Raw genomic sequence first — 16,352 nt, 5'->3', positions numbered from 1 at the left:
TTAAACTCATGTCGTAGTCAATGTGAAAGAAACTTCATATAAATAAAGTCAAATGTGAACAGAACAATTTGTTGGAGTTTTTATTTTTTTTTTATTTTTTTTACATATATATATTATGGAAATTACATAAAATATGGGATGTTTCTTCTGTTTCTTAAATAATGCTACCGTCGCAAGTAGCCTCTAAAAGAATAGGGAGTGAATGACCCTTCTCCTAAATGTGAAATATAAAATATTAGGAAAATGATATCAAGATGGGCCAGATTGGGCTAAATTTAGGTCGAGTCTAGCTGTCTAAGTTTGGCAAAAATTCATATTGAGCCCATTCATTGTGCTTCTATTCGGCCCAACATTGAGAAATACCGAAATATCATCTAACAAGTGAATTTGTGTTCAATTGAATAATTCAGTACCAGAACTAACCTCAAGTCTAAGAGCCAAACATTATAGAAAAAATTGCACTGGCTAGCCACCTTTCGGATCAATTTTTGACAAATAGTTAGTATGTGGAAATTCGTAGAAAGTAGTCACTTTTGGATTGGGTTATTAATCAGAATTTGGCAAATTGTCCCGCTTTGGGACAACTCCTTCGTAAATGACCCTCTTTTTATTTCTCTTGCAACTTATGGACCTTTTAGGCCGTGGTTTAAAGCTATTTTTTGAGCAAACTGCAAATCTTATGAGAAAACGTTAGACCACGATCTAAAATTCTGTACACGCTAGATGACATCCTAATATTTTCTCAGTCCAAATGGTTATATCTGCACAAGTTTTAAAAATAAGAATTAAATTTAAATGATAGCCTAAAAATTGACATTTGCGTTAATCAGCTGGGAATGGCTACTCATGATCCAGTGACTCAGCAAAGTACATTGCTTATACAAGAAATGAATCCACTTTTATTGAGTAGTTGTTTAACTTGTCATACTAAAAACTGGTTTATCAGTCCCAAAAAAAGCCAAGTTGCGACCCAATGTATATGCGGGACCAAGGTACGGCCCACTTAGAAATTTTGTTAAGGATCCATTGCATATGGGAGCGTCAAAATTAGAAATTTTTGCGCGGATTGCCCTTCTCGTGGGGTGGTCTTTAAATTTTTCTTTTTCATGTTGTGGTGCTTTAAATTATACTCTCATAAAAGGGTCTTTAATATTTGCCTTCGCATTGCAACTACGAGCGTTCACGCAGAATCATGAGGTTCGAGTTGAACCCACATTTAAGATAAATTAAAAAAAAAAAAAAATTGCAAGGCAAGGTTTGGGTGGCGTGTATGCGGACCGATACACTTGTTAAGGAATTACAAATTTATGCCGGACCGGCATACTCATGCCTTATGGGAAGACTTGGCATAAGTATGCCGGTCCACCAAAACTTTGGTAATTCCTTAACAAAATGCAGAGGGGGCATATTTTTAATGGGAAAACTTTTATGCCGAACCCGGCATAAACTTGTGAAGGAATTTCCAAAGTTATGCCGGACCTGGCATCCTTATGCCAAGTCTGCCCATAAGGTATAAGTATGCCGGGTCCAGCATAACTTTGGTAATTCCTTCACAAGTGTACGCCGGTGGGGGCATAGCGAAATTTAAACTCTGCCTTGCGAATTTTTTTAAAAAATTTTGACTGTGTGGGGGTTCGAACCTGAAACCCATGGGTTTTAGCCGAAGGACAAAATTTAAAGATTTCAAATATGAGGGACAAAATTTAAAGACCACCCCAAAAGAAAAGGGCGAATTGCCCTCAAAATTAACCTATAAAAGTATGATTTTAAATTCTGTCCACTAACGATATAATTTTTTTTTATATAAAAATAATAAGATAAATTAGAAGGTAATTACAGGTATCCTACCCTGGAGCATTTTTTTTTTTGTCGAGAGGGAGGGGGGAGGTGAAGGTATTTGGGGGATGGGACAAGGAGAGATTTGAGAAATATGTTATAACACAATAATATAATTACAAATTGGGAAATAAAATGCAAATGAAGGAAAAGCCTTGATTTAAACTAGTTGAGTTTTAGTAGTGCCAATCGACCTAAATAAGCATTAGAAGATTTAGATCACTAATGTTTATTATGCTAATCGTTTTTCGTCCATCCAAATTTGATCCAACCATCCTTTTCCTTAAGGTTTACTTTCATATTTTATCGCTACCTCTATTAAAAGATTTCATTCAAATTATTTATTTGAATAGGTAATACTATAACTTATTATTATACTCCAAAAAGGTAAAGGTTTCTAAGAAGCAAGTAGAGGCAACATGCCAAAATTCCTCCTTAAAAAGAATTTAGCATTAACTTCAAGTTTCCCAGGAGATATAGAGGATAAGAACAAATCCAACCAATTTCTTGCAAGATTAATCATTTGATTAGTAGCAGTTACATTGCCATAAAGACATAGAAATCTTGGACAGTTGATAAAATCTCCAACCAATAATCGCACCCCTAAAGAGTGAAACGTTAAGGATGACGCCATGACGGTTTAGCTGTTTGAACAGCAGAAAACATGCAACAAAACTTTTATTTGTTTAAAGTTTTTTATATCTGTTTGTGAATTTAATTTATCTTTCTCGATATCTTAAAATGGTTGAAATATCAAAAACTATTGTACCATCTTTCAAAAAAAGCTAAGTTTTTACCCATTTAAATGATGATATTCAAAAACTTACATGCACCTCAAGTACTATTTCACGAAATATTTGCTGTGTCATATTGAGCAGCACAACCTGCAAAAAAAAATGAAGGTAACACTTTTTTTTTTTTTTTTTTTTAAATAACTTTATTATATTAATGCACAATAGGTGATCTCAAATAGTCAAAAAGATGCAATAATATCACTTAAAATTCAACTCGGAAAAGCATAAACCCAATCAATCCTATTCAACGTCGAAATAGAAATTTAGCTAAATTGTGAGGTAATATATCTCAAGATCTAGGAATATATACCTTATTACATCTTCGAAGACTCATCAATTTGCAGAAAACTTCACATTTAACATCTATCTCCCATGAGATTTTCATCCATTTTAGTATAGTATCAATCATATTTTTGGCATCCGATAAGATATGAATTTGATCGTCCAAATATGTGTATCTTTAGCAATATCATCAGCACAAGACTAGTCTACTTGAATATTCCGAGTATGTGTATCCAACCTTAATGCTGAACTTCTATAAGTTTCATACTACTTCGTTAAGTCACACGCATTTTTTTATACGTCTAAATTTAGCCCTCCGCTCACATTTCTTTCTACTTTATCTAAAGGGAAAAGGGTCAAATATACCCCTCTACTTTAGTTTAATAGTTAAATATACCCTCCGTTAGTCAAAGTAGATAAATATATCACCATAAGAAAGTACACAAATATCCTCGGTCAACAGAATCCCCAATTCCACCATTAATTACCCGATTTAACTTTAAAAAACCTATGCCGAGCCACCGAGCACACCAAAATTAAATTCTTTCCACCCAAATATACCCACCACCACTACAATCCATTAACACAACCACCCCACCCTTCCCACCCTGACGATAAATTCTTCATAACATCCTTAACCTGACCCCAATTGTTTTGTGCACGAAACTTCAAGAGATTGTTGATTTTTAGTTTTTAATTTTAGATTGGAGGACCGTTGTTTAGAAAGGAGGCTTGTGGCAGGGATTTTCTAGCCTTTTTTAGCCTAAAGCTTTCATTTTTATTGATTTTAATGTTGCTAGCTACCTGGATATGTGATACAGTGATACTTGAAGAAATTTATCTCAGTTTGCTCCAAGCCAGAGCTCTCTGTTGGATAGCTAAGTATTTTATAAAGTGTGAAATATTATAATAATCATGTTTTGATGACAATCATGCTTTCTCGGTATTTTGCATATGATATTCAATCTTTGTATTAAGGATTTAATCTATTCCCGAGATCGAATGATCTTTTTTGTTTTGTTCAGTGATGTCCGAGGACATGGTTAAGGAAGGCTATGAAGAATTTACTGGTTGTGGTGGTGGTAGTTGTGTTGGGTCGGTTGTAGTGGTGGTGGGTATATTTGGGTGGAAAGAATTTAATTAGCGGGCCGGGGCGGGTCGGGCATGGGTTTTTTTAAGTTAAATCAGATAATTAATGGTGGAATTGGAGATTAAATACGTGCCCCAGGAGTATATTTATCTACTTTGATTAAGAAGGGTATATTTATCTACTTTGACTAACGGAGGGTATATTTAACTATTAAACTAAAGTAGAGGGGTATATTTGACCCTTTTCCCTTATCTAAATCTAGATTGTGTCAGCTGTATGGATTGCACCTTGGCATTTTTCACACTATTGAACCAAATCACACCAATTACCGATTAGGATTAGTATGTGATGATTGACAAATTTTACCTCCCCTCTGTGTAACTATAGCACTGTCCGCAACGAATTCAAAGTATATACAGTATTTTTTAAATTTTTGTACGTACACATATTACATAGTTCGAGTTAAAAACATTAAGGGTACACATATCACTGTTTATGTGCTGGACGCACTTGTCACAGCGACCCTGACTAAACTTTTCACATGTCCAAATTATTGAGAGATAAAGATCAACCGTTAGCTTCATCACAACGATCATAAGTGTAGGCCATGACCTGAAACATTCGATATGAAATTGGCCCAAGGAAATTTTGGAAGCAATCCTTTTTGGGAGATACGTATTGAAAAGGAAAATTTGGATCAGTTGGATGTTATGCTCTGAGGGAAAAAAGACATTGGCATAGGACCACAACAAACTGTACACATTAATGGCAGCCGTATTTCTAAGAAAGCACATGTAATTTGTCCTTTAAATTACATGTGTTGCTACGTGTAATGGCAGAGACTTCAAGAAAGAAACACTAGATATGTCGTCAAATGAGAAATATTCAAAGAAGTAAGAGTGGAAAAAGACTTACTCTAACTCGATCTATATTTACATCAAATCACTGAATTCTAGAAGTGTTTCGTTTTTTATTTCTAGTTTAACCCATCCGGTGTTTAGAATTCACTGGCTCTATTGATTCGTATTCACGTACTCTTTGTGTTGCTTACCCACAACTCAACTAATTTCACGGGATACAAGTTATACCTCCCACTAATACATGTACGTACAGGGTAATATATCTGTCCTCCAAAGCTTTGATAAATGGGAAGGAATCACCTTGTTAATTTTGTCATGGTTCTCAATCCATTTCAATGACCATTAGAACATGTACTTCTTGGATGCATGAGGGGAGGGGCGGCGGAGGTCTTAGCGCTCCCTACTAAAGAAAACTCAATTCCCAAAATTAAACCCGAAATATTTGATAACGATGGAGGAACTTTTACCATTTCACCACATTTTTTTATGGTCAAGGCATACGTATTGCATTTAAATAATTATCAATAGATTATGGTTTAATAATGTAGTATTTACTTAAAATACGACTTTTGGAGATTTACAGTTTCTTTTAACGGAGACGGATCTACACCAATCACAATTTGAGTCACTGGTCGTCAGAAATCGATACGAACATATTTTCTCTGTCCATAACCTAAACATATAGAGCAGTTCTCAAAAGTCTAGTCGTTTTTATCATATGAAAAGTACATTCTTTTCAACACCCATAATGGTGTTTATATAGGCTGGTAATGGAGTTTTGGGTGGAGGATTAATTAATAGACTGATGGACTAACTAGCTCTGCTTGCGGGTGGACTTGATCGAATTAATATTTTTCAACAAATTAATACATATATACATTCCCTAGCTTTAATATTTGATTCCTAAAATTATTATTTTTCAATTTGATGTAAAGTCGGTACATGTAAATATTTTGTGTTTATGGGATGGAAGGAGAACAGGAGACACAATCTGAGCATAGTAATTTTCATAGTTACCAGATAAGCACAAACCTCAACAATCTGGGTCTACCTGCCTCCCATTTTTGTTCGAACCAACAGTTTGAAAGTTACCCTTTAACCCTTTTTCTTTCTTCATTTTATGCAACACTTTGAGAATTACCCTCAACCATTTTAAAAACATGTCGTTTCTAAGTATTTGTGGCACTTCTTAATAGATAATTTTTACATATATCTCCAGATGTACTAGTACATGCACTATGCAAGTATGAAACCGGGTATTAGAAGATATTAAAAGAGAATGATTGGATTTCAAATAACATAAAATAAAGTTAATTACTATTAAAAAAGCTCTATAATATGTCGAATAAACGCAATAATAGAGCTTAGTCAAGATAATTCTTGTACTAATGAACTCTAAAATATTTTATATGACTGGAAATCTCAACCTCTATCCATTAGTGAAGACACATATATCAACCTCTATCCATTAGTTCGCGATCGAGGTATAATTGTTGTTTTCTTTGTAGCAAGAAGAATGAAATATGTCAACATTATGCATAATATTATCAACATGATGCATAGTCTTTGTCTTTTCAAGGCCACTTTTAATAATTTGTAAAACAGACAAGGACTTGTCTTTTATTTACATTAGGAAGTAAAATAAAAGGTTTCGTTAATCTTTTCAAACTTTTAAACTTAAGACAAGCACACGATATCAAAATATACTGACCAATCGTAATGGTCAAATAAATTGAAAGCAGTCAAAAGCAAAGTTATTGTGGGAGGCAATACTTTCAAACAGGATTAAACAATTGATCAGGAAGTGTCAATCAATGCCCACTTAAGGAAAACAGAGTAGATAATTATGTCTAATGTGTGAATGTAATGGAGTAAGAGATTATTGGGAATTGATTTTTCCTAAATTTTACATAATAAATAATACTCCCTCTGTCCTAAAATAAGTGTCATCTTAGGAATTGAAGACAAAAATTGGCAAGTGTTTTCAACTATGCCCTTAGTGTTAAAGAAGTCGTCCTCTTTAATATTGTTCAATTCTCAAAAAACATCTAAAAAATAGGGGTAGTTTAGTAAACTGTACATTATATTTATTGTCGGAATAGGAAAACACTCATCTTGCTGTGGGCTTACTAATTAGATGCTTTCAGTAGTCATCCGCTCCGCACTTGGCTACTCAGTATTTACTGTGGGCACGATAATTATTAATGGACGTGATTTTTGCTAAGACCACACTTATTTCGGACCTTGGGAGTACTAGCATTAAAGAAGTAACGAACTTCACCACATAGCATTTCCAAGACGATGGAATGCTTTTCCTCTCCGTTTAACTTTAGCAAACATATCTTAGAACATGAGGAGTACCAAAGAAAATGAACAAGAGAAAAAGAAAGTACCAAATTAAAAGTTATTTTTCTTGTAACTTTTTCCTTTTTCTTTTTGAATTTTTTGCATGGATAAGCAAGCAAGTGGAAGGAAAAGCCATTAAAGACTTTGCCGTAAAAAGATTCCCCTTCCACAAAATAGCTCCAAAAGAGAGAATTTTTTTTTCAAAAAAAAGTGAGTTAATTTTTTTTATCAAAAAAAGGGAGTTCCTTTGTTTTAATCTTTTCAGACTTGACGTTTGCATATATACACTATCTATATCATACTCCTTTAGAGCACGATCCTGTAAAAACACAATATACTTTGTGTACCAAATTGACCCTTTTTTAATCACGTAAAAATGGACAAGCAGGAGACTGGTTGAGTTAAATAACAAATTTCAAATAGGCACAAGAAGTTCAAAACAAACGAACAAGAAATCAATCTAACATATTAACAAACAATTGAAGTCTTAACTACTTTGACAGTCTTAACACCTCTTCTTCGATCAATACCAAACTATGATTAGAAAACAAGATCAATCTAAATCCAACCACTGTCGTAGTTATGGTTAAATATCTTAACAACTTGGGTCACATATTTGTGAAAGCACAAGTAGAATAAATTTTCGGGATCTTTATACAAATAGCAAGCGGAATACATTCTAAGGATATATATGTTGTACATTCACCAGCTATTTTTAATTTAAGAGATTGAGTGAGCGGCTACTTAAATAATTCTTTTGAATTTAATTTTTTTCATTTCACCTGCCCTTCTCCTCCTCAACCCCCAGCCCCTCTACCCAACCACCAACACCGCTAAAATTTTCCCTCTTTCAACGGTAATCCGAACAAAATTTGCAAACCAATCGTAACAAATTTTGTTCTGACATATAATAATAAGTACAAAGAAAGACCTGATAGTTATCTTTTTCACAAAAAGGAAAAAAAAAAAAAAAAAAAGCCTAAAAAAAAGAAAAAGAGAATCTTTTGAAGACATTCCCACTAACCAAAGCAACCCCACAATACACCCCCTAAGCTAATAGTAGTGAACCTACCATTTTCGCAAGCAGCTAAAAAATGGCAGGTCAATTGTGCAATAAGTGCCTCATCTCTACAGTGAAAGACAGCAACAAGTTGTGGTTGATGAACAGTTTATGTCTCACATGTTAGGAACAAGCCAAAATGCAACCATACATTTAAGCAGAACATGATAGAGAAAGATGATAAGATTGAAAAAAAGAAGAAAAAGTGAAAGGGGGCAAAAACTTTTGAGGGTCAATTTATTCAGAATGTCTAAAACAAGTTCCATCAGTACAATTATGAACAAAAGAGACTACTGAAAACAAAGAGATTAGTTGATCTACCTTCTATGCCACTACTACTACTACTACTAAGCCTACCCACGACAACCCTTCTTCTTTCCCTTTTGCATGATCTGTTAGTCAAAGGATCTCTCTCCTTGTATTTGTTGTTTAATGTCACAAGCTCTGCTATGTTACAGATCATTAGTCTACCTTCTAATTTTCTTTACAAGTCTCAAGAGTGACGGGAAATAGAAATTTCACCAACCACCACTTAGAACCACTAAAACTTACATGCTATTTTCCTATCTTTATCTAAAAGCCTAAAGATGAAACATAGAAAATGCAGGACAAGGCATTTTAACAATCTACTTTCACCCATTCATAACGTCCGGGAAGGGGCTCCTCCTTCACTGGATCAAAGTTGTACCTGCAAATGGTTCCAAAACACGGTCAATTAGACGACAACATAAATAACAAGTACAAGATGTGTCATGTCAAAGTCGTACTTCTCAATGAATTTTCTCCGCTGCTGCTCTTCTGCTCTGGTAAAAAACTCATCCATTTCATGAGCAGTTGGGATATTCGCTCGCACGGAGTTTGGTACTTCGTTTGCATTAATACGCCTCGGCCTCGTACTGGAACCAGGGGTCTCCAAATCCCTTATCAAACTGCAAGGTGTGCTCTCCCTGGTAGTCCTGCAAGAAAGAGCAAAGAAGGAAACTCTATTAAAATGTTTTTAACTTTCAGATCTAAATCTTTGCAGATCAATAGTAGAAAAATAAAGGAAGGTAAATTCAGAATCGCAAAGGCTACACATACTGAATAAAGGCAAATATTTAGTGGCTGTCAAAAAGCTTTCTTATCCATCTATTACTTCAATCATAGAAGGACCCCACATTCATTGTTTTGAAGGTAAATGACTCTCAACAATCATTGCTACTTTGCAAATTTAAGGCAGAAAAGTACTAATATGCATGCATCATGCAGTTACAGACAAAACAACTTTTTTTCACCATGAAAGTTTCAACGACCATAAATGTACTATAGCCTATGGGACGGCAAATCTAAAGAGCTAGTAGTACAGCCATCCATCTTTTTTATTTTTTCTTTTCTTATGTTAGGCAGAATCATCAAGAAAATAGTTCATCCAGTTAGCTTTACTTCGCTCACCAAATCAAACACCAAAAAAAAAAAAAAAAAAAAAAAAAAGTGATGTAAATCGTATTAGTTCCCCGCATTAGAACAAAATCAGAGCCATTCATCAAATGCAACAAGGATGTGGTGTTAGGTGAGTATGGTGCCAAAATGCACAAGCTAAAAAAGCCATAGAGAACTCAACTAAACCATGGAGAAACATTGATTCAACCAAAAGATGGTCCTCTTGCATCAATCTAGAAGTATAACACTACTAAAAAACAGGAATTAGTGATGGAACTAAACCACAAAATCCATGGCTAATCTATTTAGCGACGAAGTTCGTAGCTACTTCCAGATTTCTTTTCTTGTAGTTATAAGAAATATTTCATACAACTGTCTAACTTTTACCACGTGGAGGGTAAACTATAACAGGGTCCAACAAGATATACACGACGGAAGAAGGCATCTGCAAGATTTTCTTTTAATGAAAGGTAATACAAAAGGCATCTCTAAGACAAATACGACAACATTTTTTTGATTGGTAACAAATACGACAACATTTACTTCTTCAGATAACAATCAGCAATACATTTTGGGTCAACAAGGTAATAATTATTCAATTGGAACCATACGAGCACATCAATGTTTCTGCTGAATTACAAATCCTCACTTTTACCACATGGAGAGTAAACTATAACAGGATCTAACAAGAACATGATGGAAGAAGACATCTGCAAGATTTTCTTTTAATGAGAGGTAATACATAAGGCATCTCTAAAGCAAATACGACAACATTTACTACTTCAGATAACGATCAGCAATACATTTTGGGTCGACAAGGTAATAATTATTCAATTGGAACCATATGAGCACGTCAACGTTTCTGCTGATTTACAAATCCTCCAAGATAGAGGTTCAATTACAAATCTAATACTAATAGTTTTGAAAAATCTCCATCAATGAACCAATCTCAAGAAAACAGCCATAAAGTTCTAATTCAGTGACCAAATGCAGCACTCTTAAAAGAGATAAACCAGTATAGCAGACTTTGCTTGTTAAAGTTTTTCCTTTTTTTGGTTGGTTCCATTGGGGGGACCTTATAAGCCCTATACTTTCTCAATAAAATTAAATTTATCATGAATTTACTTTTCACATATTTGCAACAAATGTCCACACTCCATAAAAAGGAACTTTAAAGAGAAGGAGTGAGGAATAAAGAGCCGTGTGGAAAGTGACTTCTACAAGAAAAGCAGGCACCAAATCCAAGAATGAAGAACAAAACCTTAAAACTTGAACCAATATCAAGAATACAAATTTTCAATTGTCTGCATTATCCAAATGATACAGAGAAACAAAGAAAAATCTACACACAAATATTGAATCAATAAACAACACTCTTATCCGGTTTTAAGAAAAACCACTAAAACAAATAAATATAAAATTAGAAGCAAGAAAAAAGATTTAGAAGATCAGCCAGAGTTTTTTTTTCCCCCATTCTAAATCAAGAAAAATCTGAACTTTTCAAAACCCAAACACCAAAAATCAATACCAGAAATTAACATTTCTGAGCAATCTATAAACAAGATAGATTAAGAGTAGAAATCTTTTAAACTATTTTTGCAATAAATACTAAAAAATTAGTCATCAAGTGAGCACACAGAACAGAAAAATCTCAACTTTCCAAAACCAATACCAGAAATTTCAATAAACAAGATATATTAAGAGTACTACTGAGTTTAAAATACTTTTGCAATAGATAGTAAAAATTAGTCAGCACAGAGTAATCTCAAGTGAAAACACAGAACAGAAACAGTAAAAAATTCCTCAAACTTCACATAAAGCACAAAGCTCTAATCTTCACAGAGAGTAACATATATGAACATGCAACCTAGTATACCTTTGAAAGAAGATTCCTCAAAATTTTCTTGGCAACCAAACAAGACATAAGATTTTCTAATTTTGATGAAGAACAAGACATAAGATTTTCTAATAAAAGGAAAATGAACAACAAAAGAAAACCAATAAAAAAACCCACCTTTTTCCACCTTCAAATTCCAACAAGTTTTCTCCAAAGCAGCTATTCTCATTTTCCATTTCTTGAGCATCCAAACAGTCCTTTCCCTTAGGGTTAGGGTTTGCCAAATTGGGATCTTTGTGTTTCTGTTTTTTCCCATCAAGAACTGAAAAGGGTTTGATTAGCCTTCTATTACGAAGCTCTAAGTAGGACTCACCATCACCGCCGTTGCCGGTAACCGGTGACACCACCATTCTTGATGATTTTTGAAGAGCAGCTAGGGTTTTACTTTTAGCCCTTGTTAGAACACCAATTGGTGATACTTCCCCTCCTTTTTTTGACTTCCTCATGTACTTCCCCATTTCTCACTTGAACCAATAAAATCTTCAACTTTTTTTCTTTCTTTTTTCAAGCTCTTTTCATGGAGTTTTTTTGCAGAGAAAAAAGAACAGAAAAAAATGGGTATTCAAGAAAGAGAGAGAGAGGCAGAGAATAATCAGTTGTTTGTTAGAGAAAGAGAAATGAGAATAAAAGGGGAAAGATGAATATATAGTACAGCAGGGGAAGAAGGGAAAAAACAGGGGAGGGTGTGGGGACTTTTATGTGTACTTATCTTTAATTATCTCATGACATATTGAGTTTATCACTTCATTTCATTTCTTTTTTTTTTTTTTTTTTTTTTTTTTTTTAAGATATCACCTCATTTTTTCTTATTTCAATATAGTACGTTTCTTCAAATAATATAATTATCTTGCAAATGTAATTTTTTTCTTTCCTACTCTCTTTTTGTTTTTGTATTTTTTTTTTTTTTGCTCGATATTCGATAGCTGAATTGTAGCTCAATTAAATTAAAATTCGAGACGAAAAGTTTATCTGAAAAAGTTCAAATATCTCGAACTATTAAATAGGCTATTTATAAATCGTCAATAGTTTGGCCATTTACGCCATCGAACTATCGTAACCCATTCATTTACGCCACTCATCAATAGTTTGGCTCATTTATGCCATCGCCGGTTACCAAATGACTCATCCATGCCATTTTTCATTAACACCGATTTTACAATACTAGATATGACACGTGGCCTCCAACTAGATTATAGTTGTGGGTGGGTATGGTGTATGGGTTAATTTTTTATTAATTTGGGATTTAAAATTGGGTGGTTTAATTAAGCGACGTGAACCTCTAATTGGAGGGCAAGTATCATATCTGGTATTATACAACCGGCGCTAGTAAAAAATGACATGGATGATTCATTTTGGTAACGGGCGATGGCATAAATGAGCCAAACTATTGATGAGTGACATAAATGAATCATTTCTGATAGTTTGATGGCACAAATAAGCCAAACTATTGATGAGTGGCATAAATGAGCCATTTCCGATAGTTCAATGGCATATTTCAGCCTTTTCTGAAGTTTCTATTGGGGATAAGGTGTTCCCTAACAAAGATAGATTCATACTTGATGCTCGACGCCGAGACTTTAATTAAAGATAAAAGAGTATTTACTGTTCTTGTCGACCATTTTCGTGGCGTTTTTTCACTGAGGTTCGTTTATTTCACGTATAAATAATTGTTTTTAATCTGAAATTGTGCATCATAACTATGACACTTTGATTTAAGATATAATCTGCATTCATAATACAACAACTATTTCACCTTATCATCAAGCTGAATGAGATCAACTATATGAATCTTTAATAGCATATTAACTCTATTTGAAATCATTCCATTTTAATATTTATTCATCCGTTTCAATTTATCTGTCTTAATTTTAATCGGCACGAAGTTTAAAAAAATATAGAAAACTTTTGAATCTTGTGGTCTTAGCAAGATTACAGTGAATTCTATTAAACATCGAACTTAATGTGAGCGCGTCAAAATGGCTAAGACTTAACGCCAGGTAGTTGATATTATCTATGTAATTTTTTTTCTTTTTGCTTTTTACTAAGAGCCTGTTTGGATGGGCTTAAAAAAAGCAGCTTATAAGCTGTTTTCAGCTTATAAGCTGCTTTAGATAAGCTAAGCCAAACGGGTCTAATTAATTTTTTGGGCTTATTTTAAGCACAAAATGGCTTTAAGCTGGCCAGTCAAACACTCAAAAAAGCTTAAAACAGCTTATAAGCAACTTATAAGCCAATCCAAACGGGCTCTAAGTCTACATTGGTTCCAAGAGATTGTAGGTCTTTCGAGATAAATTTTATTTCATGTGATTTTATATTTAAATCGTGCTCTTCTAAAATTTTCTGTCATCGTAATTTCACACCTATATAATGATTATTACAAGGGTGGCTTTTTTCAAGTTCACCACTGCACGACAGTCGCACAGCACAACTCAACCTACTCGCACACATAGCATTTAGGGACTTAGAATTATTTCGAAACAGTAATGAACAAACAAGCAACACAAATTTTCGGGTCAATACGCATTCTTTATTATCTATCAGATTTTCTTTTAAAGTCACATGAATTGGTACTGGGGTTGTAAGTGTTGGATGCTCAAAGTTTAAGACTTTTGGATCTTGTGGTCTTAAACTAAGGATATGTATCAGAATGTCTTTTGAATTTTGTAATCTTAAATATTTTTCATGTAGGATGTTGGGTGCAAAAATTTACTAAATATATAAAGTGTCATTCTTTTCGAAACAGACTAAAACGGAAAGTAAAACAAACAAATTGAAACGAAGAGAGTAATAATTTCAATTCTTTGACATTAAAAAAAATTATTTTTCTTATGAGCCGCACATTTATTTTCTGCTGACCTGAAAATATTTAGCAAGATTAAAATGAATCCCATTAAACGTCGAATTTAATGCAAGTGCGTCAAGATGGCTAAAACTTTAACGCTAAGTAGTTTCTATTATCTATCTGATGTTTTTTTCCCCCTTTTTTCTAAGTCTACATTGGTTCCAAGAAATTGTAGGTCTTTTGAGATAAATTTTATATCATGTGATTTTGAGTTTAACTCATCCTCTTCTAAAACCTTTTGTCATCATGATTTCACACATATACAATGATTATTATATGGGTGATTTTTTTCGAGTTCACTCCTGCACGACAGTCGCACAACGCAGCACGACTCTACCTACTCGCACACACAACGTTTAGGGACTTAGAATTATTTCAAAACAGTAAAGAACAACCAAGCAACAAAGATTTACGAGTCAATACTTAATCTTTATTAATCTATCAAATTATACTCAAAGTCACACAAATTGGGACTAGAGTTGTAAGTTGGATCTTCAAAGTTTAAGATTTTTGGATCTTGTGGTCAACTAACGATGTGTATCAAAATATCCTTTGAATCTTGTGGTCTTAAATATTTTTCATGTTGGATGTTGGGTGCAAAAATTTACCAAATACATAAAGTGGTATTCTTTTCGAAACAGATTAAAACGGAAAGTAAGACAAATTGACATTAAAAAAATATATTTTTTCTTCTCATTGGGATTATTTCAGATTTATTTTATGCTGACCTGCAAGTCTTAGCAAGATTACAATGAATCCCATTAAACGTCGAACTTAATGCAAGCGGGTCAAGAGGGCTAAGACTTTAACGCCAACTATTTGGTATTATCTATATAATTTTTTTCTGTTTTCTTTTTACTATATCTACATTAGTTCCAAGATATTGTAGATTTTTCGATATAAGTTTTATTTCATGTGATTTTGTGTTTAACTCGTCCTCTGCCCCTTCCACTCAGCCTTTCTTCATTGTCTGAATAAAGTCTTAGTCTGTATGGGCATTCTGGCAGGTCCAATAAGTTGATTGTCGAAGGTTTAGACCAATCATAATTCATCGCCATCTTGCCCGCCTCAAATTTATGACTGGCTATTATATAAGTGTGGACCTATGCCCCTGCGAAGGGACTAGGCTCTCGAAAAGTGTGCGAGTTGTCTCGTATGGCTCTTCATAAAAACTTGAAGCCCTCTCTCTCTCTCCAAATAGAAAAAATTCATTTACAAGATAAAAAAGACTTTTCCAGAAAGCCTTCGCCTGTTGACAAAAAACCTTTTGTCGTCATTATTTTTACACTGATACACCGATGTATTTAGATATTTATATTGGATGTGACTTAACCATCGAACGATAATTTTTCTATTTTATTTTATTGATGTACTTCTTGCATCTTATATCGGATATGCTCATCGTAACCTTAATTAATTTTTATGCTCACACATCTATCTTTAAAAATAACATTTATGTGATACTCATCCTATAGATGATTATAAATGCCTAAATTATGCTCCCACATAACATTTTAGCTTTATGACTATTTTTTCATCTTTGTAAGTATCCTTCTAGAGCATGACCTCTGGTATTCTTTGCTTAATAAACAACCATATTCGACTTATATGTGTTATATTCAGCATATTATTCTTTTGAAATACTAAATCTAAATGCTAAATTATTGCATCTAGGTCCGGCAATCATACATAACCTAACTCCACTTTACTCTTTTTATGTTGGTTAAATTTTTAATGCATATATATTGTGTTACTTCTACTATTTCATATAACTCATTTTTTCCTAAAGCGTTTCTCTAAAATTTAAACTTTTTGTTCACACTTTTATTAATTTTTTAATAAATAACTAGTTGGTATTATCTATATTTTTTTGTCTTTTTCCTTTTTACTAACTCCACATTGGTTCTAAGAGATTATAGGTATTTC

At 33.5% G+C, this 16,352-nt stretch overlaps 1 protein-coding gene across 1 annotated transcript; it reads right to left on the bottom strand.

Moving 5' to 3' along the window:
* Positions 1-8,477: 8,477 nt before the first annotated feature.
* LOC132060817 (cyclin-dependent kinase inhibitor 4-like) lies at positions 8,478-12,223 on the bottom strand. Its single transcript, XM_059453755.1, has 3 exons — positions 11,702-12,223; positions 9,036-9,224; positions 8,478-8,956 (listed from the first exon to the last, which is right to left on the bottom strand). Exons 1-3 carry the CDS (start codon positions 12,040-12,042, stop codon positions 8,887-8,889), a joined length of 600 nt encoding a protein of 199 aa, XP_059309738.1. The 5' UTR covers positions 12,043-12,223; the 3' UTR covers positions 8,478-8,886.
* Positions 12,224-16,352: the final 4,129 nt, after the last annotated feature.

The sequence above is a fragment of the Lycium ferocissimum genome, chromosome 1 (genome assembly GCF_029784015.1).
Source record: "Lycium ferocissimum isolate CSIRO_LF1 chromosome 1, AGI_CSIRO_Lferr_CH_V1, whole genome shotgun sequence".
Classification (NCBI taxonomy): Eukaryota; Viridiplantae; Streptophyta; class Magnoliopsida; order Solanales; family Solanaceae; genus Lycium; species Lycium ferocissimum.
This window is presented reverse-complemented; position numbering and strand designations above follow the sequence as displayed.